General features: G+C 44.0%; 1 protein-coding gene across 1 annotated transcript; it reads right to left on the bottom strand.

Moving 5' to 3' along the window:
• Window positions 1-204: 204 nt before the first annotated feature.
• vstm2b (V-set and transmembrane domain containing 2B) lies at window positions 205-26,227 on the bottom strand. The gene is made up of 5 exons (XM_056384314.1): window positions 25,511-26,227; window positions 24,923-25,110; window positions 23,962-23,991; window positions 22,520-22,952; window positions 205-4,089 (listed from the first exon to the last, which is right to left on the bottom strand). The coding sequence occupies exons 1-5, from the start codon at window positions 25,572-25,574 to the stop codon at window positions 4,001-4,003; spliced, it is 804 nt and encodes a 267-aa protein (XP_056240289.1). The 5' UTR covers window positions 25,575-26,227; the 3' UTR covers window positions 205-4,000.
• Window positions 26,228-27,893: the final 1,666 nt, after the last annotated feature.

Genomic DNA, 27,893 nt, shown 5'->3' with positions numbered 1-27,893 from the left:
CATACGTGGGCTCAACAGTGTGTATCATGTACCGGAAGCCTTCGTTATCAACAATGCTATAGGGGTGCAGAACTTTGGAAATGAAATAGGCTATGGACTGTGTTATTTTCTTTGCCTGTTCAGAGTTGGCTGGAAGTGTCATATTTTGTTGGAAAAACTGAACCCAAATGCAGCTAACACAAAAAGGGGGTTGGTGGAAGAAGGTCTTTTAATAACAAAAAGTATCTTACTGACAGAACTCAAAATGGAGGCAAGACTGGTGGACACCCAGTAACAGGTACAAAAACCAGGAAATCCAAAAACACATGGAGCATGGGAGCAAGCAATCCAAACTTGAGTACATGGATCACTATATCCAACAAACTGACAGGGAGCACAGAGACTAAATACACACAAGGGAAGTAATTTCAATATACAGTAGATCAGGAAATCAACATAAAGTCCAAACAGAAATTGTCCGTCACGTCAAACCATGACAGGAAGTTTATGACATTGATGCAGAGTGCATTGGTCGACTTACTATGCTAGGTTGTCATTCATCCACGTCTTTAATCTCTGGATGACCATGTGAGTCCTGTAGTTTGTAGTGATTGTAGTGTAGTCAGTGGTGCAGAGCCTGCGTATGGCATGGGTCTTATCGAGCTCCTTCATCCCCTCAAGGTTATAGAATCCGAGATACATCCAAATGCTTGCTTTCAATGAGGATGAGGCAGGTTGAATTCCTTTCTCCTTTATGTTTTCCATTGCTCGCAAATTGTCTCTCCATCACTCTCACTGCACTTTTTCTCGCTCACGCCAAGGAGTAGTATCTGGGCGGAAACCGAGACGGTGCAATCTTTAGGACTGGCGAGCTGAATTCATGTCAGGAAAAAATGTAAACCAGCGCTGTTACAAGACTGAAAAATGTATGAATCAATTTTATGGAATTTATGAATCGATTTGGAATCTCTAGAGATAGATCTGCAATCTAATGTTAATTGATGTTTGTTTTGCACACCCTTAATAAGCGATACACTCAGCTAATTATTACAGCCAATCACCAATAATCATATTAATAATCTGCTCAACATCAGTGATGTGTCTCTGCTACTGTAAATGATGGTGACACAGTCAGTCCTGGGTCTTTCTCTTTGTTCTTGTCAGTAGGTAAATGTATCACATCATCATCTGCCCTCCTGTGTTGTGTTCATTTATTTTATATATTGTCAGACACTCAATTGAGATGGAGGAGAACAGAACTGACCTGTCAATGCTTCTATGAACTGGTGTGTATGATATATCAGTGTAAGGCTGTCTGTTGTTCCTATTTTTAGTGGCACAGATGGGGTGAGGTGAAACCCTCAGGTCGTGGTATCTGAATGATATTCAACAGGACACACCGTGGCTTATGTAAGGTCCAGGTGAGTCACATTCTGTAGCCTCGTTCGGCCTCGCTGAGATGAGATTAATTCAGCAGCGACTCGGTCTGACACCATGTCTGCTCTCTGGCTGTGGAATAATCTGAGAGCTGGATCAGAAGACGTGGAAATGGAGTTTTAGTGTAAAGCTGCGGGCAGCTGCCTGCTCAGATCTCTATCTGTCTTATTAATTCATGTTTCAGCAACTCGTCATATTATCTCCTGATCTCCCAGCCAGGATGTTGAATGACGCTCTCACAGGCTGTACAAGACAATACTCCTGTCTTCATCTTCAACCAGCACTGGGAGCTAGATCTAAACACACCCTGCAGACCAGCTGACTCATTCTGGACCTGGACTCCTGGACACCAGTTCAGTCACTCAGACCATACACTACACCACATTCTGGATCATCCAGTGTGGGCATGGATTTTAAAGCTCACATGATGCTGCTGTGATTTAACATAAAGTTATATCCCATTAAAACCAGTGAAGCGTTATTATCTTGTTTGTCAGAACTAAAATACTGAATGTCCCAAACCTCTGTCCATGAGATTGTTGAATATTAAGTTTGTGTTAGAAGCCATATATGCTATTTGGTTCCAGAACCAGATCTGGTTTTAGTCCAGTTGCGGTCAGGTTGGAGTCTGTGGGATCAGTCAGTCTGTTCAAGATTTGTAGAACTGGTCTGGACCTGTGAGGTTTGTTTATACAATGATATTAATGACACTAAATCGCTGAAATCAGTCGTATATGTGGCTCTTTTGTAGGACTGGACTGGTTCTTGTACCTGAGAGGTGATTTAAATGGTTTTATTGGTATAAGTCAACACAACAGCTTCAGTATACATGACTGTCACTTTCTCCTGATGTGCAGCTCCTCATGAGCAGGTGATGTTCATCAGTCTGCAACAAGTGATTTATCACAGGTTTGAGAGTCTGGTGAAGTGTAGGACAAAATTGTGTGTTAGTGGGATTAATTAATTATGACCATGACCATATGTTGATAATAATTTATACTTTAAATGTCCATATAGTCTAAAGGTAGATGTCCATGTGTAGTTTGATTATAAAGCAGGTCTAGCTTCTATATTAATACAGTGAAAGTATCAAAGCCTCAGTCCACAGAGAAATGCTCACAGCCTGTGTTCAGAAACTGAGCCTTAAAACCAGCCGTCAGGACTTCTGGAACTTTGTGATGTCACAACAAAGCAGTGCTCAGCCACGCCCAAGCCCTGCCCACCATCCATCCAACCTTGCAGGATTTGGTTTTTCTGAGTGTTAAACCTGAAACACAGAAGAGAGGCTCAGAGTCTCCTCTCTTCTGATTGGCTCACTGACTGTTGTTACTAGAGCTCCAGAGAGAAGCCTGAGAGAGGAGATGTAAAACTACACTACACCTTTTAGTTCTTAAAACCAATGGATCAACACTTCGAATAAAACACAGACGACAAGGAAAACATGGAGCTTTAAAATAGTTGCTGAGCATAAATGTGGACAAACTTCATGATAATACAAATACAAACTTATTTCTTTGGTTGATCTTTGGCCTGATGGGAGCATTAATCAGAGGTCATGAAATATTAGAACTGATGACTATTGAGACCAAACTTCCTGGAAATCTAAACAAGGCCTGGTCCTTTCTGAGGCTGCCGTCGTCTGTGTGGACGACTGCAGGTAATAAGGATTAATGTGAGTCATTTCCTGTATATTTCCTGTTGTGTATAATCCTGTGCTGAAAGAAATCCATGAACATGCAACGCCTTTGAAATCTACCTTTTATTACAAAAACAATAAATCTTCATCTGAGCTGTTACCAATAAATCATTCTGTCTCATAGAAATGAAATGTCACTTTGATCACCAGAGATTTAATAAAAATAAACATTATTGATGTGATTAACAACAACTATGGTCAAGTGACTTATCTCAGTCAAAATATATGAGCTGATTATTGTTTACATGATGGAACACAGAACGAAACTGTGTGTGTGTGTGTGTGTGTGTGCGCGGTGTGGGATGGGGGTGGACTTGACACACATCAGACTAACACACTTGATGCACAGTATCTCTGTATACTGACTGACATGGATCAAACCAAAGAAAACAACATGGCCGTCATGTGTTCCTCATAACTATTGACAGTGAGTGTGTTCAGATCATCAGTAGGACACACACACACACACACACACACACACACACACACACACACACACTGCGGTGATGTGTGCTGTCAGATGAACAGGATTCACAGTGGAGACGCTGGAAGGAAATGTGAGTGTGGCGTGTCTGAGGAAGCAGCGCTGTACAGGCCGTTAGTGATGCTCCACCGTTACTGTGAACACGTCTCCTCTCCACTCTTCTCTGACGACATTCACGTAGCCTCATGTCCGAGGAGCCTCCTCCTCCTCCTCCTCCTCTGTTTTACCTGGTCTCCTCCGTCAGGTGTTGTGTTGCTCTCACTCTCTGCAGTGACGTGTTGCAGCGGCATACATCCATTTAATGTGAGCCTCTCTCCTTCTGTGGGCACTGACTGCTGCTTGGTTTCTGTTTGGTATAGAAAGTGAGAATGTTGCAGGTCAACATAATTTTGGTTAAAGTCTGTTCAGTGGGCCAACAGGAAGGGGAGGAGCTTATGCAGGAACAGGAGAGTGATGCAGAGGAGGGGGTCCATGGTGCTCATCACGCTGCAGCCTGGAGAGAAGAGAGAGACAGGAAGAAGAAGATGACAACAGAGTTCTGAAAGTCTGGTTTCATCGTGTTAATAAAGACTGATCATAAATGAGACGGATCATGAATGAGTGGAGTCGTCACTCCAAACTCTGAGTCATCTTTTAAACTGTGGTTTCTTCATTTTAGACAAATTAAAGTAGAGTTTTAAGTTTTTTTTAAAGTTTTCTAGACAAGTAACTCCACCTGAGTTTTTTTATTAGTAGTAATTACTATCATCATTATTATTTTTATGAAATCCTTTATTTAAACAGGTCGTCTCATTGCGATCAGGATCTCTTTTTCAAGAGAGACCTGTGTACAAAAAATGACATGTACAAATACATTGACAGAGACGCACAAAGAGGCAATTAAAATAGATACACAGATCATTCACAGACATACACTTTCACATTTAAGAAAAGCACGTGAATGTGTGATTGTAGATACATAAGTACAGTCTTTTAAACATTTCTAGTGAAATAAGAGTGTAACTTTTTTTGTTGCTGTTTTGTTCTTTTGATTGATCACATGTGGTGGAGTGATTCAACTGATTGGAGGGGGTGTGGGGGTGTAACTAGTAGATAAAGCTGTAACATTAAAGTAGTGGAGTAGAAAGTACAATATTTCCCTCTGAGGTGAAGCAGTTGAAGGATAAAGTAGCATAAAATGGAAATACTCGAGTAAAGAACAAGTACTTCAAAACTGTACTTAGAGTACAGTACTATGAAACAGTGATTTAATCATGTTGCTACATGTAAACCCCCCCCAAATAGATTGGACCGACCCAAAGCTGTTCTGGTTTCTCCTGATTAGACTCCCTGTCCTGAGTCAGCAGGTCAACAGTCCTACATTTATCTGTGAGGTAAGGTGAGGTGAGGTGTGTTCACTCAATAACAACATCAGATTTAGTTGTTGTAGTGGTACGATGTATTTTGCTGGATGACCCAGAAGTTGAGGATATAAGTCAGACCTCATATAAACCTGAAGCTGGAAAACCTTTCAGCATGTCACCTAGTATCACACACAGACCCTCCAATAAATCACTGTTAACTACCCAAGAAAAGGAGACATTTATTTAAAATGTCCACTGAGCCTTATTTCTACTGTCCTACCCAAATGCATACAGCTCACATAATTACCCCACTCATTACAACCTGAGTGGAAAGAGAGGAAGTTGTAGAATAGGTAGAAAAGAGAAAGCTACCAAAGTTAGACAGGATTACGGTGAGAGAAAAACGTTCTTTAAAACTAGTAAAAGAAAAACAGTTGTGTATTAAATCCAATGATAACAAGGGTCAGGTGGTGTGTTGACTGCAGTGTGGTGTGTGTGAATAGTTTGAGTGTTGAAGACCACGTACTGGATAAACAGAGAACTTAGGCTGGAAATCAACAGCAACCTGGTGACTCAGATTCTTCTTTTAAATGCCTCTCTACGTGTAAACTTGGTATAAGATGGCAATCCTCTCAGCTGACATAAATACTTTTAGACTGAAATTCCACACAGACAGGAAACATTCATGTTAGAATCATGAACCCTGAAAACCAGTTCCTGTCCCTGCATCACTCTTGACTTCTTTTATTTTACCAGATTTGAACATGTCTCTGCTCAGGAGGAGCTGGCTGTAATTTTATTACAGGTGTGGCAGACAGGTAGACGAAGCACCTGCTGTCTCCTAAATGGCTCACAGACTTGAGGGTCCTTGTACGTGAGCTCTTGGTCCAGGGTCCTGATCAGCCTGAACCATCTCTATCAGCAGAGCGGTGCACCAAGCAAGCTGGTGTTCTTGCTGACGGGTTACCAAAGACCACTCCACCCAATCAGCAGACTGACACATGTGACATCATCACATCTTATCTAATAGTGGTGTGTGTGACCCTGTGTGACCTCCCTGTGTTATCTGTACTGACTCCATCTGTCAACACAGCAGCATCTACACTTCACCTGACAGACGGGGACCGAGTCAGACAACAGGAGCCGGACTGTGAGAGAAGAAGGCTTTGTATAAAGTCATGTCTCTGAATGATCTGTGCTCATAAATAAAGTTGGAATGAGTCACAGTAAAGACAGTAGAACTGCCTGCACAGTAATCTGTTGATAAGCTGATCTGAGCCTTTATCACAGCTGAACATGTGAGCTGCTGCTGCTGGAGAGAAGACACCACACATATATTTCCTCTGTAACATGACTGATGTAGTCAATTTAATTCCTCTATTGTAAATCTGAGATGATAACTGGAATTTCACCTACCATTAGTAAAAATTCGTCCTCAGTAACCTTCATACAGCTCACTGTTTGTCTCGTCCAACAAGTAAACACAGAATCAGGATCAGGTTTTCACATACAAGGAATTTGCTTTTGGTGCTTTTGGTTCATAACAATAAACATGATGAGAAGAAAAAATATAAAGAAAGATAAAGTATTGCAGTTCAGGTAGCTGATTAGATAGAATAGGAATAGAAACATTTTCAATCAAATATTTACAATAAAAAATGGTAAAAAATATATCTTTAAAAATATAAAAATAATACAAATATGTATGTGTGTGTGGGTCAGTGTTAGTCTCTGGCAGTCTGCTGTGTGACATTTTGGTCCTGATGGACTGTAGCAGGGCAGTGAGGGGAGGTCTACAGACCTGTTGGCTCTGTTGGCTCTGTAGACCTCCTGTGAACTGTGAGGGGGTCCAGTAGTGGGTTGTTGAAGGCTTTGAGGTGGGACAGCACAAAGCCCTTAAATGACCTCATTACCACAGAGGTCAGGGTCATTCAGTCCTGTAGATTTTTTCTCTATTGACTAAAACTGAATAAAAAAGGGTGACATCATCACCAAATGGCCAGGATGCGTACCACATGGGCTCAAACGCCCTGAGCAGTGAGCCCTTGGTTCGACTCCCGGCCATCCAGACCACTTGCTGCGTTTCCTCCCTCTCCCTGTATTTCCTGTCTGTCTCTAATGTCTTTATCAAATACATGGATAAAATAGCCCAAGAAAACTGACCATCATTTACTCTGCTTTATATGTTTAGTTTGCACAGTTTACTCAAGCATTTTTAATTACACATAAGATGTATTTTTCACAACTATTATTTTAAATCATTACAGTGTCAGGGTTAGAGTATAAAACACATATATCTACAACCCAGAACGCGCTGCTTCAGATACTGCTGCCTGTTTTTCTTTTGTCCTGGAGGATTCAAACCAACAGTGAGCTCCCTTCAGAGAGGAAAAGAGCCACGGTGTGACACTGCCGTGGAGACGTCTGCCATGATGACTCTACATCAGCCGAGAGGACAAACTCTGCTGTCAGGGCGTTTGTGTTCAGATGTGGTTGACTGTGACATTTTAATCTCCACTGTCTGAAACATTCACAAAGTTTAATTCATGCTCCTGAAGCTGCACTGGCTCAGTTTTCGTTACAGAGCTCTGACCTTGTGACACTTCTCTGTACATCCCTATAAATACAATATATATATATATATATATATGAGGACAGTAGTGACAGAGGCCGACCTGTATGAGGTCGGCCTTGTCAAAAGATAAACAGGACCACATTTACTTAGGCATTTGTACCTGTAAATGTACATTAACACATTATTAACCCTCTGCGCCAGTGACAGCCAGAGCTGTGGACATGATATCTCAGTAACAAATTTGGCACAAATTTTCACTTTGACTCAAGGATGAACTGATTAGATTTTGGTGGTCAAAGGTCAAAGGTCAAGGTCAGTGTGACCTCACAAAACACTTTTTAGCCCTAACTCAAGACTTCACACAGCAATTATGACAACATTTCAGACAAATGGTTCATATTTTATATGACTCTAGATAAACAGGGATGAAATAAAAAAAACTGTTTGTATTACAAGTACTCATAATTTGTTTTAGTGATATCAAACATTTTAACTTTCAACAATAAATGCACGTATAAATAATAAATTACAGGGTGAACATGGGGAAGACAACAACATGATTAACTGGACAAGGGCGAAGAGGTGAAATGCACCAACCCTGACTCTCCACCATGAAGACAGGTCGTTAACATTGAGACCAATCAACATCAGAAGCAGAATCTTCCAAGGGCATTTCACCACTGCTCTTCTGCTTTGCACTATCACCACTCAGCAACCTACTGAACAACAGCAGCTACAGGTACCAATCATAGAATGAAACAACTGTTTATCAACAACCAGCAGAAGGATCTACTCACCATTGTGAAGACCTTGAGCAACAATATCAAGATGGATTTCAGAATAAACAAGTGTGCCAAAACGTTCAAGAGAGGAAGCCTGAACAAAGTCTGCAAACTTAGACCTTGGTATGTACACCATGATTATGGAGCTAGACCAAGATGGCACAAAAAAGAACTTGGGAGTGAATGAAAGAAACATCAAACATGAAGGAGAAGATCTGGAACGAGTACTACAGGGGAGTGCATATGGTACTGAAAAGCGATACCTGTACTGGTGTACATCTTCAACATCATCAACTGGAAACTGAACAATATCAAGACAAGTAACATGCTGACCTTGGAGAAGATGCACCTACCAAAAGCAGATGTACACAGGCTGTAACTACCAGGAGATTCAGTAGGACGAGGTCCAGTCCAACATGATCTGACTTGCAAGACACTTTCAGGCTAGATACATACCTGACAAAACCAAGTAACTCCCAGTCTGAATGATAAAACATCAGATCTACTCCATCAAGATCACCAACAGAAAATGAGGCAACTAGCATGTACAGCAAATGAGTTATGCAGAGAGCGAAACACCAGGGACAGCAGCACCTGCAGAAACATTGGTAGGACAAAGCAATGCACAGGAAGTACCCAAAAAGGTTGAAAGAGGCATAAATGGACCAACAGAAGACAAACCAATGGATAAACTTCTCTTTTATTCCCCAAGGTCATATGAGTGAGCCAAATAATCACTACATGGATAAGAGCTTCAGTTCCCCCTTTGTTCATCACCACAGAAACATCTGAACCAAATCCTTTAACAGAGAAATGACAGACAAGGGTGGGATCATCTCCGTGGACCATAATGTACTGCAGTCATAAAACACCTTTCAGCTACTTACAACAAGCATTTAAGGAAAAGTAGAAAATTATTTAATCTTGATAATTAAAATTCAACCTCATCAAAGTGCTTCATAAAACAAATCAAAAAGTAATCACAATAAGACAGGTCTGTGTGTGTAAGCAAAGATGTGTTCATCTCACACATGGTTATAGAAATCACCACCTTATTTCCTATTTGAAAAGCGAGTCATCACTGACATGCAGTGAATCGTGGGATAGGTTGAGCCACAATGGATCCGCCTGTTGGAGCCTTTAGTGCCCAGGAAAAGGACGCATTTGAAGGAGCCTTTGAAATGGGACAGCCTAGTCATGCTACTTTGACACAATCTCTGCAGCCTCTGAAAGGATGCAGCCCCTGAACTGACACACCCTGTATCTGTATCTGGTGATGAGACCTGAAAAAAAACTCCACAGCACTACCAGTGGTCAGAAACCACAGTGTAGCTTTAAAGATGTGCTAATCAATATTTTACCTTTGGCTAAAATAAAAATAGCCAAATAAATAAATAGATCCAACTGACAATGACAATGATGTAACGTCAGCATCACCTAACTCTGCAGTTGCACCCAGCTCAACAAATTGTTTTAGCATCTTTCAGCCTGTAACCTCATACAGTAGACTCACTGTAACTGTAACATCGTGGAACATTCAGCAGCTAAAGAGCCAGATATTTCCATCAGGAGCTGGTGGAGACCAAACACAGAGCTAAAAGAGAGGGAACACTGGACTGAGATTCATCAGGTGACACAGACACCACTACACATGAATCATCATGATGCTGTTGGATGTGGAAACTGATTGCTGGCACTTTCTGAAGGGGTCAACAATCAAATATCCAACCATTGTCAGACATGTATTTTAAATTCATTCTGTCATTAATGTTCTCATTGTTTTCAGAACTGGCCGATGATGTTGCTGTGGCAGTGAACAACGAGCATTTGAGTACAAACACCTTGTAAGTACAAGTTGGTCAAGGGATGGTTTCCTAACTTTACAAGGTGACAGTGAATGCAGCACAGAGCATACTGACAGACAGACAGGGAGAGGAGGGGCAGACTTATCAGTTACTAGGCAAGGCTACAAAACATCAAATGAGAAATGAGAGGCAATGTGACACCTGACAGCTTACATCCCCCCATGCCCGAATATATTAATTGTTTCTGTCACTCAGTCAGATGACAGGAAAGTGACAGATGCCACCCCCCCCCAACACTGGCTGTTAATACTGAGGATAAGAAGGTGAGAGCGAGCAAAACATAATCTTTCAGTTTTGTCATGTTTTTAACCTTCATCTGTTGTCACTCACATCAACTCAGGGGAAACAGAGAACAAAATGTCCAGGAAGGATTCCTCTGGGTTCTTCCTTCAATAGGAAATTGTTAGTGAACCACTTCAACTGTTTTTGATTTAGTGTGTAACAGACACCAGCAGCCTGTCCGACCAACACTTCATTCAACGACTCAGATCAGACGATCAGACATACCACAGCTATATTCATCAGGAGCATGTCATATTCATATTTACATTGGCTGTATTCTACTCAAGTAAAATCCATTTCAATTAACAAATAGTTTCCTCAGTACAAATTTGATAATCAGACAGTTCTCAAAAACTCAATTTCATTTCCAGATTGAGTCATCTACATTCAGAAAGTTTCAGACCTTTTCACTGTTTTCATAGTTATGTTGCAGCTTTATGCTCAATTTGTTTGAATTCACATTTCCCTCATCAATCTACACTCAATCCCCCATAATGACAAAGTGAATTTTAGAAATGTTAGCAAATTAATGAAAAAGTAAAAATGGAAATCTCACATTGACATAAGTATTCAGACATATATTATTCAGGACTTAGTTGAAGCACCTTTGTCAGTGATTACATCCTCCAGTCTTCTTGGGTCTGACGTCACAACCTTTGAACATCTGGATTTGAAGATTTTCTGCTGTTCTGCAGGTCCTCTCAGGCTTTGTCAGGTTGGATGGAGACGGCACTGGACAGACATTTTCAGGTTTCTCCGGATGTTTGATGAGGTACAGTTCAGGACTCTTGCTGGTCCACTCAAAGACATTCACAGAGTTGTCTCTAAGCTACTCCTGTGTTTTCTTGGCTGTGAACTGAGGGTCATGGTCCTGTTGGAAGGTAAAGATACAGCCCAGTCTGAGGTCCTGAGAACAGGTTTTCATTAAGGATCTCTCTGTACTTTACGTTCAGCCTTCCATCGATCCTGACCAGTCTTGCTATCCCTGCTGTTGATAAACACTCCCACAGCCTTATGCTGCCTCCTTCATGCTTCACTGTAGGGATGGTATTGTTCAGGTAATGAACGGTGCCTGGTTTCCTCCAGACATGACTCTTAGAACTAATACCAAACAGTTCAGTCTGGGATTCATCAGACCAGAGAATCTGGTTTCTCACAGTCTCAGAGTCCTTTAGCTGCTTTTTTACAAACTGTCACTGTGGAGAAGCTTTGTCTGGACTCTGCCATAAAGCCCAAATCAGTGGAAACTGCAATGGTTGTCCTTCTAGAAGTTTCCCCACACAGGATCTCAGCCAGAGAGACCATCAGGTTCTTGGTCTCCTCACTCCAAAAATCCTTCTCCCTGATGTCTTAGTTAGTCCAGATCCAGCTCTGGAGGAGTGTTGACTTTTCCAGACTTCTTCATGCAAAAATGGTGGAGGCCATAGGGATCTTGGGAACCTTCAATGCAGCAGAAATATATTTGTATGCTTCCCCAGATCCGAGCTTCAACACAATCTTTTCTCTATGAGAGATAGAAGAGGTGCGTGATGTCATATATGGTTTCATAAGGCAGAAGTAATGTTAACAGGCACGGCAGTTTTACAACAGGGACGTTTTATGGTAGCAGGTGGGAGGCTTTTGGGGACATAGAAAAAAGTCTGCGAACATGTATGTTGGTTGCTACAAACTGTATGTTGAGAGCCGAGAATAAAGCCGAGCTAAACTGAGAAAAGCCTTCCCTCGATCATTCTACATGGTGCCAGAAGTGTTTCGACACACAAAGAAACAAAGACAGAAGACGGACAACATTAAATGGCGAAGTTTAACCCCACAGCAAACTTTCCCTTTGATAAGCCGACAGAGTGGCCGGACTGGAAACAACGCTTCGAGCGGTACAGACTCGCTACTAAGCTTAACAAAGACGACGGAGAAGTGCAGGTGAGCTGCCTGATTTATGCGATGGGCAACGAGGCAGAAAACATTTATAAGTCGTTCACGTTTACTGATGACGGACACCGTAATGACTTTGCCGTTGTGGTGGGGAAGTTTGACGAGTACTTCTTTCCGCGGAGGAATATCATCCACGAACGGGTATGTTTTCACCTGCGAGTCCAGCGGCCAGGGGAAAGAGCTGAGTGTTTTATCCGAGCCCTGTACGATCTATCAGAGCACTGCGAGTTTGGTGCAAACAGGGAGGAGAATATCCGCGACCGTATTGTGGTCGGGATACTGGACAGAGAGCTCTCCCGCAAGCTGCAGCTAATGGCGGACTTGACGCTAGCGCAGACGATACAGACTGTCAGACAATCGGAGGAAGTCGCAGCACAAGTAAGCCTGCAGGGAGACACTGTCGGATCAGTGCAGGAGGTGCAGTTTAAACGAAAAAACACAAACTGGAGACCACAGCAGCAACAACAGGGCAAGTCAAAAGACATAAAATGGGGGGGAAATGATAAGAAATGTGGAAAATGTGGGAAAACACAGCATAACAGAAATGAAAAGTGCCCTGCAGGGAAAGCTACATGCCATAACTGTCATAAAATGGGACACTGGGCTAGAGTATGTCGCAGCAGCAGGTCAGTGAATGAGGTGACAGAGACTGAGAGGGCCGAGCAGACCTCTTACTTTTTGGCTCAGTGTGTGATGCTAATGAGACGAGTGAACAGTGGACTGTGCAGATACAAGTGGATTCCACTCCAATGGACTTCAAAATTGACACAGGAGCTGATGTCACTGTCATAAGTGAAGACACATTTCACACACTCACTCCCGAGAGGACACTAGAACCACCCGACATCCCTCTGGAAAGCCCTGGAGGAGAGCTGTTGTGTCTGGGCCGTTTCAAGGCAAGGGTCAGTCACAAAGGGAAAGATTACCCATTCACAGCCTACGTAGTCCGTGGACACAGAGTCAACAATCTACTCAGCCGGTCTCTATCGGTAAGGCTGAATCTGGTGAGGCGAGTAAATGAAGTAAAACCCAACACCTTACATCTGCAAGCTCACGGTGAGCATGGCACACTTAAAACTGAACCAGTCAAAATCAAGCTAAGGGATGATGCTGTACCACACACTGTGCACACTGCACGTCGTGTGCCTTTTCCCATGCTGCAGAAAGTAAAAGAGGAACTGAAAAGGATGGAGAACAACGGGGTCATCGAGTGGGTGACACAACCTACTGAATGGTGTGCACCCATGGTTCCAGTTCTGAAAAAGAACACTGCCAAAGCCAGGATCTGTGTAGATCTGACAAAACTGAACAAGTCAGTTAAAAGGGAACACTACATTCTGCCGACCCCCGATGATGTAACAGCCAAGCTGAGCGGTGCAACCGTGTTTTCCTCCCTGGATTCTACCAGTGGATTCTGGCAAATTCCACTGCATACAGACAGCTGTAAGCTGACAACGTTTAATACACCATTCGGGAGGTAATGTTTTAAGGGATTACCTTTCGGAATAACAAGTGCACCAGAGATCTTCCAGCGGAAGATGCTGGAGACTCTGGAGGGACTGGAAGGCGTAGAAGTCTTTATGGACGATATTCTAGTGTATGGGACTTCAATGGAGCAACATGATGCCCGACTCGAGAAGGTACTGCAGCGTGTCGAGTCAACAGGCTTGAAACTCAACAAGGAGAAGTGCTCCCTCAGGCAGAGCCAACCACGCTTCCTGGGTCATCTTATTGACCAACCAGGGGTCAGGCCCGACCCCGACAAAGTTAAGGCTATTCACCAGTTGCCGCCGCCCGAAAATGTGCAGGAGCTCAAAAGAGTCCTCAGTATGGTAAATTACCTTGGAAAGTTTGTCCCAGCCCTTGCAACAGTGGGCCAACTGTTGTAAGAGCTTCTAAAGAGCAAAAACATCTGGAGCTGGGGCACTCACAGCAGTCAGCTTTTGATGACATTAAAAAGATGCTGACAAAGGCCTTTGCCTTTTATGACGTCACGAAGCCCACAACTGTGTCTGCAGACGCCAACAGTTATGGACTGGGAGCTGTACTGCTCCAGCTCCACGGAGAAGAGTGGAAACCGATAGTTTACTGCTCCAGGCTTCTATCTAAAGCTGAAACATGCTATGCCCCGATAGAGAAGGAGTGTCTGGCTGGAGTGTGGGCCTGTGAAAAGTTCCATAAGTATCTATGCGGCTTGGATGAGTTCAGGCTTGAGAAGGATCACAAGCCGTTCGTGCCGCTTATCAACAACCGGAGTCTCGACAACGTCCCTTTGAGATGTCAACGTCTTTTAATGCATTTCATGAGGTACAAACCAGTGGCAGAATACGTGCCTGGAAAAAAATCTACTCATTGCTGATGCTGTGTCCCGAAGCCCACAAACCTACACAAAAGAAGTGACGGATGCACATAGTGAGGTGGAGTGCTATGTAGCCACAGTGATACAGGGCATCCCAGCATCTCCAAGCAGAATGGAGAACATCAAAATGGCCACCGCAGCTGATTGTGAACTGCAGTCTGTCATCAAACTTGTGAGAGGAGGATGGCCAGAATATAGTGGAAATGTCCCAGTGAAGGTCAGAGCATACATGAAGGTGAAAAACGAGTTATCGGGTTAGGCTGATGGTTTGCTCATACGTGGGAGAAGGATCATCATTCCACATTCACTGAGAGCCGACATCTTAAAGAAAATACATGATGGACTTCAGGGGCTAACAAAGTGTTGAGACAGGGCAAAGTCATCAGTTTGGTGGCCAGGACTTACAGAACTGAAACATACAGTGATGTCATGCCACACTTGCCAAGAACAAAAGCCAGCCCAACAAAAAGAGCCGCTCATCTCTACGCCTCTGCCCGATCGTCCATGGAAAAGAATAGCTCTCGACCTCTGCGAACACAACAAAAACAACTACCTTGTCATATCGGACTACTACTCACGGTTCCTGGAGGTGCTTCACCTACCATCCACTACCAGCACTCGGGTTACTTAAAGTAAACTTTTTCAAGGTTTGGTATCCCGGATGAGGTGGTAAGTGACAATGGCCCTCAATTCTCCAGCGCAGAATTTCAGGAGCTGGCAAGACAGCTAGACTTCAAACACATAACGTGAAGTCCCCACCATCCTCAGGGGAACGGTCATGCAGAGAGAGCAGTACAGACTGCAAAGAGAATCCTCCACCAAGAAGACCCACTAATAGCCCTCATGTGCTATAGATCAACTCCCTGCACCACCGCAGGAGTCAGTCCAGCAGAACTCTTAATGGGGAGAAAGATCAGAACAACACTCCCTACACTGGAGAAGAATCTTCGACCCAAATGGCCCAACAGAAAGACTGTTGAACAAAAAGATGCCGGTGAGAAGGCGAAACAAGCTTTCTATTACAACCGCCGCCACAGAGCCAGACCTCTTCCACCACTTCGACCAGGAGACGCAGTCTTCACCAAGTTTAATCAGGAAAAGGCCTGGGTGACCCCCGGGTGAGGTCACGACCCTCACACACACCACTGCACAGACACCAGGACGATTTCGCTCCAGAGCTGGATGGGTGTACAAACCAGTCGACAGGCTAGTCCTGTAGACAAACACTGAAATATCTTTCATAGAGCCTTTGGGGGGGGGGGGGGGGGGGAATGTATACTGATTGTATTGTTCAAATTGATTGTGAAAATTGCAACACTAATATTGCGGTGCTTTGGTTGAATTTAAAAGTGACATAAATGTTACAATATTTGTTGAGTTATAAGTCAAAGAAATTGCATTTTGAGTTTTGAAATGGCATGATTACAACTATTACAGTTATGGGAGAAACGTTTACAGGGTGAATGTGTTTACTAGAGAAGTAACATTACCAGGATGTTAAGATACATTTTATGTTGTAAAGACAGCCTATTTGACATATTTTCTGGCTAATATATTGTTTCTCATGGTTTATTGAATGCTGTTATACGCACCTTGTGTTATTAGAAAATAAAAGGGGGTGATGTCATATCTGGTTTCATAAGGCAGAAGTAATGTTAACAGGCACGGCAGTTTTACGACAGGGACGTTTTACAGTAGCAGGTGGGAGGCTTTTGGGGACATAGAAAAAAGCCCACGAATGCTGTATGTTGGTTGCTACAAACTGTATGTTGAGAGCCGAGAATAAAGCCGAGCTAAACTGAGAAAAGCCTTCCCTCGATCATTCTACACCTGATACCTCTACTAATACAGGATGTGAAAGCTCATTGGATTTCTGTTCATTAAGGAGTGTTCCAGATGGTATTTCTGGTAGGTGAGATTGACAGCTTGGTGGAAATTTCACCAAATAACCAACAGAGTTGGGGTTTTTGAAACAAGGATGGTGTGTGATGGAGTGACTTCGGATTTTGATAAAGTAGCTGGTCCTGTTTTTCAAGTACAAAAACAGAGTTTTGAGATGATGTAGTTTACAGATTTGAACCAGGGGGTGGGGGCTTGATGCAAATCATTGAGAATCAGTTGTTTATCATGGGTAGTATGGTCATTTTGAATCTGACTGTGAGCGATATTGGTAGATGCATCCATCGTTGAAGGTTGTCCTCTACTGTTTTGAGTAGTGGATTGAAGTAGGGAATGACTCAGACACCCTATGAGATATACTGAGACATAAATATGTGATATTGTGAGAATGGTGGATTAGGACCAGTTAATGGTGCAGTCTGTGATTTTAAAGAAAGTGTTTGGGAGTTGGATGCTTCAGGTGATGAGTAGGAAAGGTTTTGCAGGTAAAGTAGAATGTCGTCGGCGTAAAGGCTGATCTTGTGGACAAATGTTTTGTTTCGATTCCTGTGATGTTTATTTTTTGATGAATGGCTGCTGCAAGTTGTTCCCTCAAGATGTTGAATTACAAAGGGGAGAGTGGGCATTCTTACCTAACACCCATGTACAAGGTGAAGCATTGTGATATTAGTCCATTGGTGATGTGTACAAAATCCTCACCCAGTGGATCAATGACTCAAAACCATTTTTAATTTTGTGTATGTTTGTTTGTGTCAGAGGTGTAGTAAGGTGTACATTTTTAAATATTTCTTTTTATATGTACAGCAACAGCTAGTTAAGATTAAGTTAAGATTTGTCCCTTAGATTTGTTAGGTCTAAACTTTCTAATTCCACAGTATATTTATTCATTGGTGATAAGAAAACCCACTAAGTCTCTTCATGATTTGCAAAGTCAATAAAAAGAAGCTTGGGGCAAATACAGAGTGGACTCAGTCATTTCATCTGGGAGTTGGTGTGAAGCCAGCGTAGTGCTCTGTTAGCTCTGTAGTCAGCTGAAATGAACAGTGTCAATTTTTTTATGATTACAGTGAAGCGTTTTAATCCAACCAACATGTTGAGGGCCATTGTGAGACAGAGCCCATGGATGATCCTTCGTTAACTGCTTCATCAGATGGATTAAAGTGAGAATCTGAACACGGGTTGTGTTATTAATTGAGCTAAAATTAAAACAGATTTAAACATGAAGCAGCTAAGCCGTGGAGGCTGTAACATGCTTCAGTGAACTCATCAAACAAGGAGGCATCGACTGGGGGGTAAAGTGGGGGGAGCGGAGATGAAGCAGAGCTGCTTATTCAGACCTCAGTAGTCTGACAGCTCGTCCCTGTGATCTACTGTTTATACTCCACATGTTCTCTGCTTCCTCTTTCATTTGACTGCTAACAAACTGTTGATCTGCAGAGAAGGGCCATGTGTAACCTGGATACTCATATACAGTCAGAGGTTTTCAGTTGGTCATGCCTATTCTGAGTATAATCATTCCATCTTGTCTGCCTCTAAATTAGTTGGTGCTTTTCATCGTCTCCTGGAAATACTTGTCCCATCTTTATTTAAACACCACACAGCTCTGTGCTGCACTATCTACTTAAATGCTACTTGAATGATAACTGGTAGATACATTCAGGCTGTGGCTCTTTTAGTTTTAACAATTTTTAATATTTTAAATATTATATTTTACACGTGTGACTTGATGTGACTTCTTGTCCACAGGTACAAACTAATGCGGGTTGCAGTCAGGCTATACAAGCTACTGCTGCAGTGGGCTAAACTCAATAACACTGCAATGTGTGAACCTGTAACATGCTGAATATAAAGTCAATGAAATACAAATTACAAGCTGCTGTTTAGTTTGATGAGTTTTCATCTGTAAATCACTAAAACCGCTCTGACTGGTAGCAACAGTAAAATGTAACTTTGTGAAGATAAATCACAAGCCTCTGGTCCATGAATCACTTTCACTGTAAATAGATCTTCGTGTTTTAACACCATGCTTGCAGCCTGCTGAAGACTGGCTCAAGTGGACAGGGAGCTGAAGAATGGAGCTGAGGATATAAAGGGAACAGCCCAAGGACTGGGCAATGAGAAGTAGGGATGGGTACGAGTACTTGAGAGTACTCGTTGTTGACGTCATTATTCGAGTAGCGTTTCACTACTCGCACACCACACCAGCCGAAAGAGTATTCTCAACAGCGGGACTAATTTTAAATCGCCTCCGCACTCAGTTGTCACTTGAACATGTGGATATGCTTTTCTTTTAAACAAGAATAAGTAAATTAATCCACTTCATGTCTACTAAAAAGGCTTAAGGTATGGACAATTACTTAATGTTGTTGCTAGTACTAGTTTGTTAACTTAACCTATTTATATTATCATCATCATTAAGTTGAACTTTTATTCACAGCTCACCATCGTGTAATGTTATTTTGTTTTTTTCCAAGGGAAACTGCGGGCTTAAAATGCTGTAATTTAAGTTTAATTTATTATTTATTTTATCAAAACATATTTATTTTAACTTTGAATTTATGATTTAGGTTGTTGGTTAAGAGTTATGTGTTAAGCAATATAGTACACAAGTCCATAAAGTGCCTGTTGTTCAATAAATGCATTTGAAATTGCACTTGCTTTCCATTGTTGGCTTTTTATTTACATGAATGTGAAAGTATTAGACAGTAATGTTCTCCGGCAGTAGGCTTGGTCTGGGAGGTCCGTGTCCGACTGGAAACACAAGCTTAACTTTGATTCTGCTTGTGTTTCCAGTCGGTCACAGTCCTCCCGTATTTCTTTTTTTACAGTAAAAATATATTTATATATACTGTATATATAAATCATATATATCATTCTGGAGGCTGGCAACAATGCTGGAGGTCCAGAAAGGTGGCTGACACCAGAAGATTTAGCTGCAGGTCGGGAGAGGGTGCAGGGCAGGTGGCAGGCAGCCTGAGGTTAGGCTGGGTTTCAGCTGACTGGAGATCAGGAGCAGGGATCAGCCGGGTTGCCACCGAGAGATCAGGAGGTGGCGACTGTAGATCAGGAGCTGGTGTTGGCTGGGCCGCCGACTGGATATCTGGAGAAGACTTGATGTCGAGACGTCGGCTAGGACCCCTGATGGAAGAAGCAGCTCAAGAACAGATAAAACATAGGCTGCAACCTCCGATGCAAGAACAGACAGGCCAGGACGGAAACCTCAGGAACAGACTCAGGAACAGGCGAAACGTCGGTCAAGAGAGCAAACTGAGGGTCTGACCTTAGGCCTGTGTGGGCGTTGATCACAGCACTGGCCAGCTAAATCTCTGCGGTACTGGGTCCGCTTGAGGGGTCAACGCCTCCGAGACCCATGTTTCCTTCTAGGGTCTCCATGAGCTAACTGTCTTGAACGCAGTACGTTAGCAGGCTGAAAGCTAGTGTCCTTGGAAGCAGGCTGGTGGCTAACAGGCCTGAAGCTAGCTGATTCAGGAGTAGCCAGCAGGTTAGCAGAGACTGGAACAGGCTGGAGGCTCATAGAGCAAGAGATTGGCTGGGTGTTAAGCGAGTCAGACAACAAACTCTTTAAACATGGCTTTTTTGAGATTTCCCTGCTAAGAACATTCCCAACAAATGTCTCTTAACCTCGAATCAAATCACAACACAGGAGCATGAGGGTTCATGTTTTGACAGAAGTGTCTGCTGGGAAATAGGTTGGTCCATATTGACTAATATACTACACTAAAAACTAAAACAAGGACCCATGTGACTCTGAAACAATCAGAGGCATTAACAGTCAGGCCTGACAGAGAGCAGTGATGGATGTGGAGCCTCTGACTGTGAGGTTTTATGTGCTGCATCAGTAATCATCCACAACATAACCACCAGATGTAGGTTACATAAATGAACAGTGGACACATGACCTCACAACTTCTTTGTTAATCATTGGTTTGTCTCTGGTTTGGGGCTTACTGAAGACTACACAGACACAGAGGGAGGAGGACTGAGTCCAAAGATAGACAGGTCTGGTTTTGGTGTGTATCTGGCCCGGTCAGAGGTCGGTCTGCTGGTGGCCAGTCTGCTGGGTGGGTCTGTTTGAACCAACACAGACTGTTCCTGTGGTCAGATCCTGTATTTTTCATTTCACTGCACCAACATGTGTCTGGACTCCACCACAGGGCTTCCCTCATTAGACCTGCAAAGCCTGGAGCAGATGCAGCTGTCTGCAGAGCAGCTGTGTTATTAGTACCTGTCCTGATTAAACTGAACACTGTTTCCACGTGTCTGCAGTTACTGAAGCACACATTACTTACTTATATACATATTATACTGTATATATTTAACAGAGGCAAATCTTCTTATGTGATCATCATTGATACTTTTGCAAATGAAGACAAAGTCCGATGTTCTGGCTGGTAACTGTCATAATTATATAAAAACAGCTGGAAAAGATCAGGAGCATGTTTATATACTTGTGATAAATCTGTCACAAATATAAAGTTGCTGATATATCTGGATGGTTTCAGCAGTGGGTCTGGTAGGCAGCTATGAGTGCTCAAGTCTATGACTAATATTTATTCACCACACACACAAAGACACACACAGTCTAATAAAAGGTGACACAGCCACATCCCTGTGAGGAGCCTCTGACTGACTGATCAGAGCTGTGACTTCAGGCCTTTAAAAGAGATCAACTGTAATATCTCCAACATCCACACGACTTTTGACACCACTGTTACTGTAGCAACACAACACCAGCATGTGGAATAAAGGTCAACGAGTCACAGACACACTTCATATCAACACATGGTGTTTGCATGTCTCAGTCCACCAGCTGACTGACCTCTCTCTATATCAGCAGAACATCTGACCAGCCACTAGACTTTGATGAGTGTTAATTGTTCACAGGCAGCGGTTGATCAATTAACCTGTCGGCTGATTAACTGATCTCTGGCATTGTGAGGTAATCAGCTTCAGCAGACACAAACAGACAAACAAAACAAAAACAAGCCTCAGGACAGTTTAGTGAAGGTGAAAAAGTTTGAGCCCTGTACGTTAACTCTGCACCCTGATGTAAACGTTGACCTGAATCTCCTCTGTCACCAGCGTCTCCTCTCGAGGTCAACATGTTTCTGATCTAAACCCAACAATGCCTCACATTAAACATATGTTATGTCATGAAGTATAGATTAAAACAACAACATAAAAATCAGTCGACCACCATTCACAAGTTCACTTCATTGAAAGGAACTGGGGCAGGAGAAGAGCAATGGGGAGGTAGATTACAACCCTCCAACCCCTCTTGCTCCCACCCCTCCCCTACCATCTGCCAAGCCTCTGGCAGAAGTCGTCATAATAGATGTTACACATTCACAAAGGAGTCAGGCTAAATGCCGCCTGATTGAAAGAGGTTTAGAAGTGTGACAGAGGTGTGGAAGATGAGCTCATACACACAGTGTGAATGTGTCGATGAATGTAGGAGGATTCATGATGTCACACAGAGCTAACACCAAATCTTCAGAGTTTACAGACAAGGAAAAATGTTATTTCACCAGATGTCGTTTTTATGATAAGTGATAATATAACAAGCTGTCATGCACAGCTAATGTTACACATAACTTAAATGTGTTCTCTGTGTTCTGTGTCTCTGTCCCTTATTTCTGAGGACGGACTCCAGGATAGATGCATCAACCGGATGTTATTAACTCACAAGAGACGGCTGAACCCTGAGACACACACTGTAACTCCTGCTGAGCTGTGTGTTGAAGTCTCAGGTGGGTCCCCCTTCTACCACCACTCGGGGTCACTGTGGCTCTGCGCCCCCACACACACACACACACACACACACACACACACACACACACACCCACCCACCCCCCACTCACTCACCCGCTCCGTGCTGCTGGCGGAGGATGGCTGCGTTCCCTGGCAGTGGCGAGGCCGACGACTTGGCCACCGAGGTGGTGGTGGTGGAGGAGATGGAGGGGAGGAGTCCGGGCTGATGCACCCGCTGCTTCCCCTGCCCTAGCCTCGGACCTCCCGCCAGGCCCTGGCTGGGCTCTGAGGTGGCCCTCCCCGCCGCACCCGCCCCCAGGGCCGTGTTGGCGTTCCTCAGCGGCCAGCGGTTCTGGATGTGCGACACGGCCTCCTCTGCCACCATGCCGTCACCTGGCATGACGCGTAGCGCGGCGTGGACCGTAAATTCCTGAGTCTCGTCGGCCCACAGGTCAGACACACGGCACTCGTACACCCCCTCGTCTTCCTTCTTCACCTTGGACAGACTGAGGCGGTGGGAGATGGCGTTGCCCTGCACACGCACAGTCTGGGTGCAGAGAGAAGAGGAAACACTGACACACAGAGAACGTAACACGTAGCGGTCAGTTTTAGGATGCATTCATCACCGGCTTAATAAGGGGAGCTGCGTGTTTTATGAGCGGAGGTGGAAGTGGAGGCACCAGCGTCAGAAAAGCACCAACTCATGCTCCTGTATTAGCTGCTCAGCAGACCAACACATTAGCTCCTACAGAGCTCAATTATCCATAATGAGGGCAGCTGTAACAGCACAGATTCATCATATTATCAAAGTTCAGTCTGACACAGGGTGTTGAACATACACGCTCCTTCACAGTTATGAAGACATGATGAACCGACAACGGAGGGCTAAAGAAAAGTGATCAGGGATGTTTTAAATGACGAATGTGTATAAATGTTTAAACAGGATCAGTAATGAGTCTAAGTTTATTTCCAGTTAAAACACTGAGCAGCAAAAACCTTCTATCCAGACTGGTGAGAGTCACACACACTGGTTCAGTCTCCACCAGCTCATAAAACACCTGGATCACAGTTAGATCATGACAATTAATCAAATTTTATTTTTGATTACGATTTTGGCTTCCAACGATTATGAAAACAAGATAATCGAGCTGAAACTATTATTATTATTATTGTGCCACATTCTGTTTCGCAACAAATCTGTTCTTTTATTCGATGTTTTTTCTTTTTTGAGAGTGCTTGATATTAGCTTTACTATCAACAAGCTGCTGCCACGGTTGATGTGTTTTAGCTGATCTTATATGTTTTCATTATTTTTTATACTATATAATTAATTGTATATATTTAGACATTTATTTTTTATTTATTTAATTTTTTGTATTTATTTTTTTATTTGTTTTTCAGTTAAATTGTATTTAAAGTTCAATAAATGTGCGGTGAGTAATCATGTTAAATAATCATGATCTCAGGATTGATCAAAATAACGGTGATTATGATTTTTGCCTTAATCATGAGGACGTGCACGGCTCACATCAACAGACAACAAAATGGACACTTACACTTATTTTTGTGGCTTCCCTCGGAGCAACCTGAAAAGAGGAATCACATGTTCATCCATTAACACAACAGTGGCTGTTATATCACTAACACATACACACACACACACACACACACACACACACACACAGACAGACACACAACGACAACAACACGACATTCTTCATTTCATGTGGTGGAGAGAGCAAGCAGCACGAGCAGAGTTGGAGGTGTACATCTCTGAAAGACGCCATTGATAACCTCCCTCTCTCTCTCTCTCTCTCCCTGTCTGACTGTGTGTAAACCACAGACGTGACTGTGACTCCTCACACCACCGAAGAAAACTCTGGCTGATCTGTCATTCCCTCTGCTTCCTGCCTCACTCTCCCATCATGGCGGTTTTTAGGCAGTAGACCTGAGAGGAATGTAATGGTGTTGATAACCAACAAGTGCCCTCTCTGCATTCTGAGTGACACCCGTAGCCCCCGCATCCTGGCTAATGCACATGCTCGCTCCATGCTCTGGCCCGATTGTACAGACAAACAAACAGTGCAGACAAGGTCACAAACACATGATGCAGTGGGGATAAACTGATAAAGTGCAGGATGTGACGTATGGATTTATAGATTAGAGAAGAAAGTGCTTCAAACACTGGTGATTATTTGTTTTAACATGCAGAGGAAGTGAACCTGCTGAGGCTCAGAGATTCTCTCTGCACCAGGCTCAGCTCAGATATTTGCAGTCTGTGGATTTAGAAACAGACCAGAGCAGAGTGGGGACATGCAGAGTGTGCAAATGTTGATCTCTGGCAGGTTTACAAGTGCAGCTGACATCTCTGACAAAATTGAATCAGATTTTCAGCTCCTAACTAACTGAATGTGCTTTGAAGATGTAGTGGCTCAGGTGAGCAGGAACAGTCAGTATGTGCAGGCTATATAACTAAAGAGCACACGCTGCTCTGTTCTGTTCTAAGGGTGCAGGTACCTTGGCTCTGTTGGCCGGGGCGCTGATCTGCAGCTCATGGGGCACATCCTTAGGCATGTCCTCCTTCAGGTACCACCACTGGATCTCCAGAGACATGGGCGCCGAGCTGACAGCTTTGAAGGCGCAGGGCATCTCCACATCCTCTCCCTCCCCCACACTCACATCTTTAGGGACCTCAGTAAATGCAGCTTTGGTGTATATGGAGGGGAACAGGCAGCAGAAGCACAGATTAATGAGCAGGATGGCTACATGAAACTGTTTCTACACCCTCCATCAGCCTACACCTAAGGTGGCCCTCATGCAGACCCCCACCTCCTGTGGACCACATTGACTGTGATTTACAGACTGAAGTGGTTTTAATGGAGCACCTGTGACCTACAATGTGCCTCAGGGCTGATTTGATCAAATAATGGAACTCCATCCTGGTCCAGATGCTGTGACGTGGGCACAACTGGGTCATTATGTGTGTTTTTTTCAGTGTTTTCCACTGTTCCAATCCTCCAGAATAAAATACACAGGCTTCATTTCAACACTACCAGGGGACAGCTGTCATTTAAACTCCCTCCCGCCTCCTCTCCGTCCACTTACCATTCACACAGAACACACAGAGAGAGCAGTAATAGAGGAAGCCGCAGAGTCCCGGTGTCTCCATGTCACAGTGAGGCTCGTCACACTCGGCTCGGACAGCAGACGGTCATTTGACCTGGATGTGATGTTTACCCGACGGTCAAATAACTCCAGATATGTGCAGAGAGGAGCCGCGGTCCGGAGGCAGCCTCCGCATCAGTCAGGCAGCAACCCGAAGGTGAGCTGGAGCATCATCAAAACCACAATCAGAGACCAGAACCCAGAGCGGTGGCAACAGCCTCAATGTAAAAGAAAAACAGAAAACAGCCCGCGCCAAATAGCAATTTTAATCCTCCGCTGGCTCCTCCGGTGGGTCTTCCCTCCGGTGGGTCCTTTATTCCCCGCTGAGCGTCGTCTTGAAGTAGAGAGCGAACTTCCCGGTCAGCGGCAGGATCCTGCTCCTCATCATCACTCCGCTTCCCTGGCGAAGGAAAGCTCTCCCGGGCTCCGCTCCAACACCCATCACATAACCGATCCTCTGTGGGTGTGTGTGTGTGTGTGTGTGTGTGTGTGTGTTGTGTGTGTGTGTGTGTGTGTGTGAGAGAGAGTGAGAGAGAGAGAGAGAGAGAGCTGCAACAGCAGGAGAGGAGACCGAGAGGACAACTTCTCCCTGATACTGACGAACATGAATTACTGCTGAGGGGAGCTGCGTCTCTCTCTCTCTCTCTCTTTCTCTCTCTCCTCTCCCTCTCTCTCTCTGATTGGTGTACATCGCGAGCGCATCCCGAGGAGGCGCGAGCAGAAGAGGTCTCTGGGCGCCCTCCCACCTCTCTACGTCACCCTCCCTCTTCCCTGTCTCATCGCCAGCGGCCCCAGAACAGTAAACATAGTTTTTTTCTGTCACTTATGAAAACACACACAGTGTCAGAGAGTCCGTGAACGCACCACAACTATACCGTTTTAAATGGAGGGCATCAAGATAATCTATAGGCTGCTTCACACAGTCAGATGTGGAAGCTTAAAGCAGATTAAATCTCCCATCTGAGTCAAAGCTGCTCTATGAAAACCATTTAGGGTGCAGGCTTTTATCAGGTGTCTGCTCACACTGTGTGAGACTGGCCCTTTAAGCGTGGCTGATGGCATGATAGCAAACAATAAGCAACTGTTCAGCAGTGGATCACTGGGAGAAACACAGTGATGCAGGACCCAGCTGTTTCCACTCAGAAAACAGATTCCAGTACCCTGACCTGGGGTATCAGCCAGTATCGTCAGTCTGACACCAGTGCTGTCCTCCTCCCAGTTTCATAGTCAGTAGATATTAGCTCCGGTCATGGTTCCACAGAGAACCTCTGGTTCAGACAACAGCTCTTATCGTAGCTTCAGCAAGACACTTAAGTCATTAGATGTTGACATTGTTTGGCTGTTTTAGCTAAAACGCCTCTTTAATGTTACATGGAGGTCAGGCTGACTGGGTAACCTCAGATCCAGGAGCAGTGATCCAGATTCCATCCTGGTCCTGGAATAGTGCACCATTCAGGGTTACCATGAGAGTTTGCCCATATAGTCTACATGTGTTTTGTTGACTTGGTGAAGGCTTATGACCTTGTCCCTCAAAGAGTTTTGTGGGGGGTACGGTGTGTCCATACATAACCTTAATGAGTCTCCACCGGTCTGCGTCTGTGATTTTCATGAACAGGTTCTCAAGGTGCAGCCAGGGTTAGAAGAAGGTCCAGTTTGTGGGCCTGAGAATCTTTTCTCTGCTCTTTGAAGATGATGTGGTTCTGTTCACGTCATCAGACCAGGGCCTTCATGGTGCACAGGGGGGGGGGGGGGGGGGGGGGGGCAATGTCCCAGTTCACCAGTTGATCCAGGTTCTAACCCTCAGCTCTGGTCATGAGCTCTGGGTAGTGACTGAGAGAATGAGACTGTGGAGACAAGCAGCTGAAATGTCTGGACTCAGACATCTGGAGGGAGATCAGAGTCGAGATGCTGCTCCTTCGTGTCAAAAGAAGCTGGTTCAGGCATCTGATCAGGATCCTCCTGGGTTTCTTCTCTAGTAGGTTTTCAGGGAACATCCATCCAACTGGTAGGAGACCCCAGGGTACACCCAGAGCACACTGGAGAGAATATAGCTGTGTCCCAATGTGTCCGGTCTACGAAAGTGTGGCCATTCGTAGCCGTTGTAGACCACAAAGGCCGAACCCAAATGAGGAAATGAGACGATCCGTTCCACGGAACATTTTCACTGTGCGTCACCAGCTTTGCCTGCCCTTAACTGTTGCGTCAAAACGTCCTTCTGCCTAGCAACCTTGACAACACGTTAATTTTTTTCACAAGGCCCTTGGTTTTTAGAAGTACGCTATTAGCTGTTGAACTGAGCTGAAACCCAGTGCTTACATTTAAC

Source organism: Seriola aureovittata, chromosome 1, assembly GCF_021018895.1.
Source record: "Seriola aureovittata isolate HTS-2021-v1 ecotype China chromosome 1, ASM2101889v1, whole genome shotgun sequence".
Lineage (NCBI taxonomy): Eukaryota > Metazoa > Chordata > Actinopteri > Carangiformes > Carangidae > Seriola > Seriola aureovittata.
This window is presented reverse-complemented; position numbering and strand designations above follow the sequence as displayed.

Bases quoted from the DNA above. Each gene is read 5' to 3' on its own strand.
- vstm2b (XM_056384314.1), bottom strand. From the start codon at position 25,574: ATGGAGACACCGGGACTCTGCGGCTTCCTCTATTACTGCTCTCTCTGT. The intron at 22,953-23,961 runs GTAAGTGTCCAT...CTCTGCACCCAG, and splicing joins GGGAAGCCACAAAAATAAGT to ACTGTGCGTGTGCAGGGCAA. The intron at 4,090-22,519 runs GTGAGTGAGTGG...TCTTCTCTCCAG, and splicing joins CCGCCAGCAGCACGGAGCGG to GCTGCAGCGTGATGAGCACC.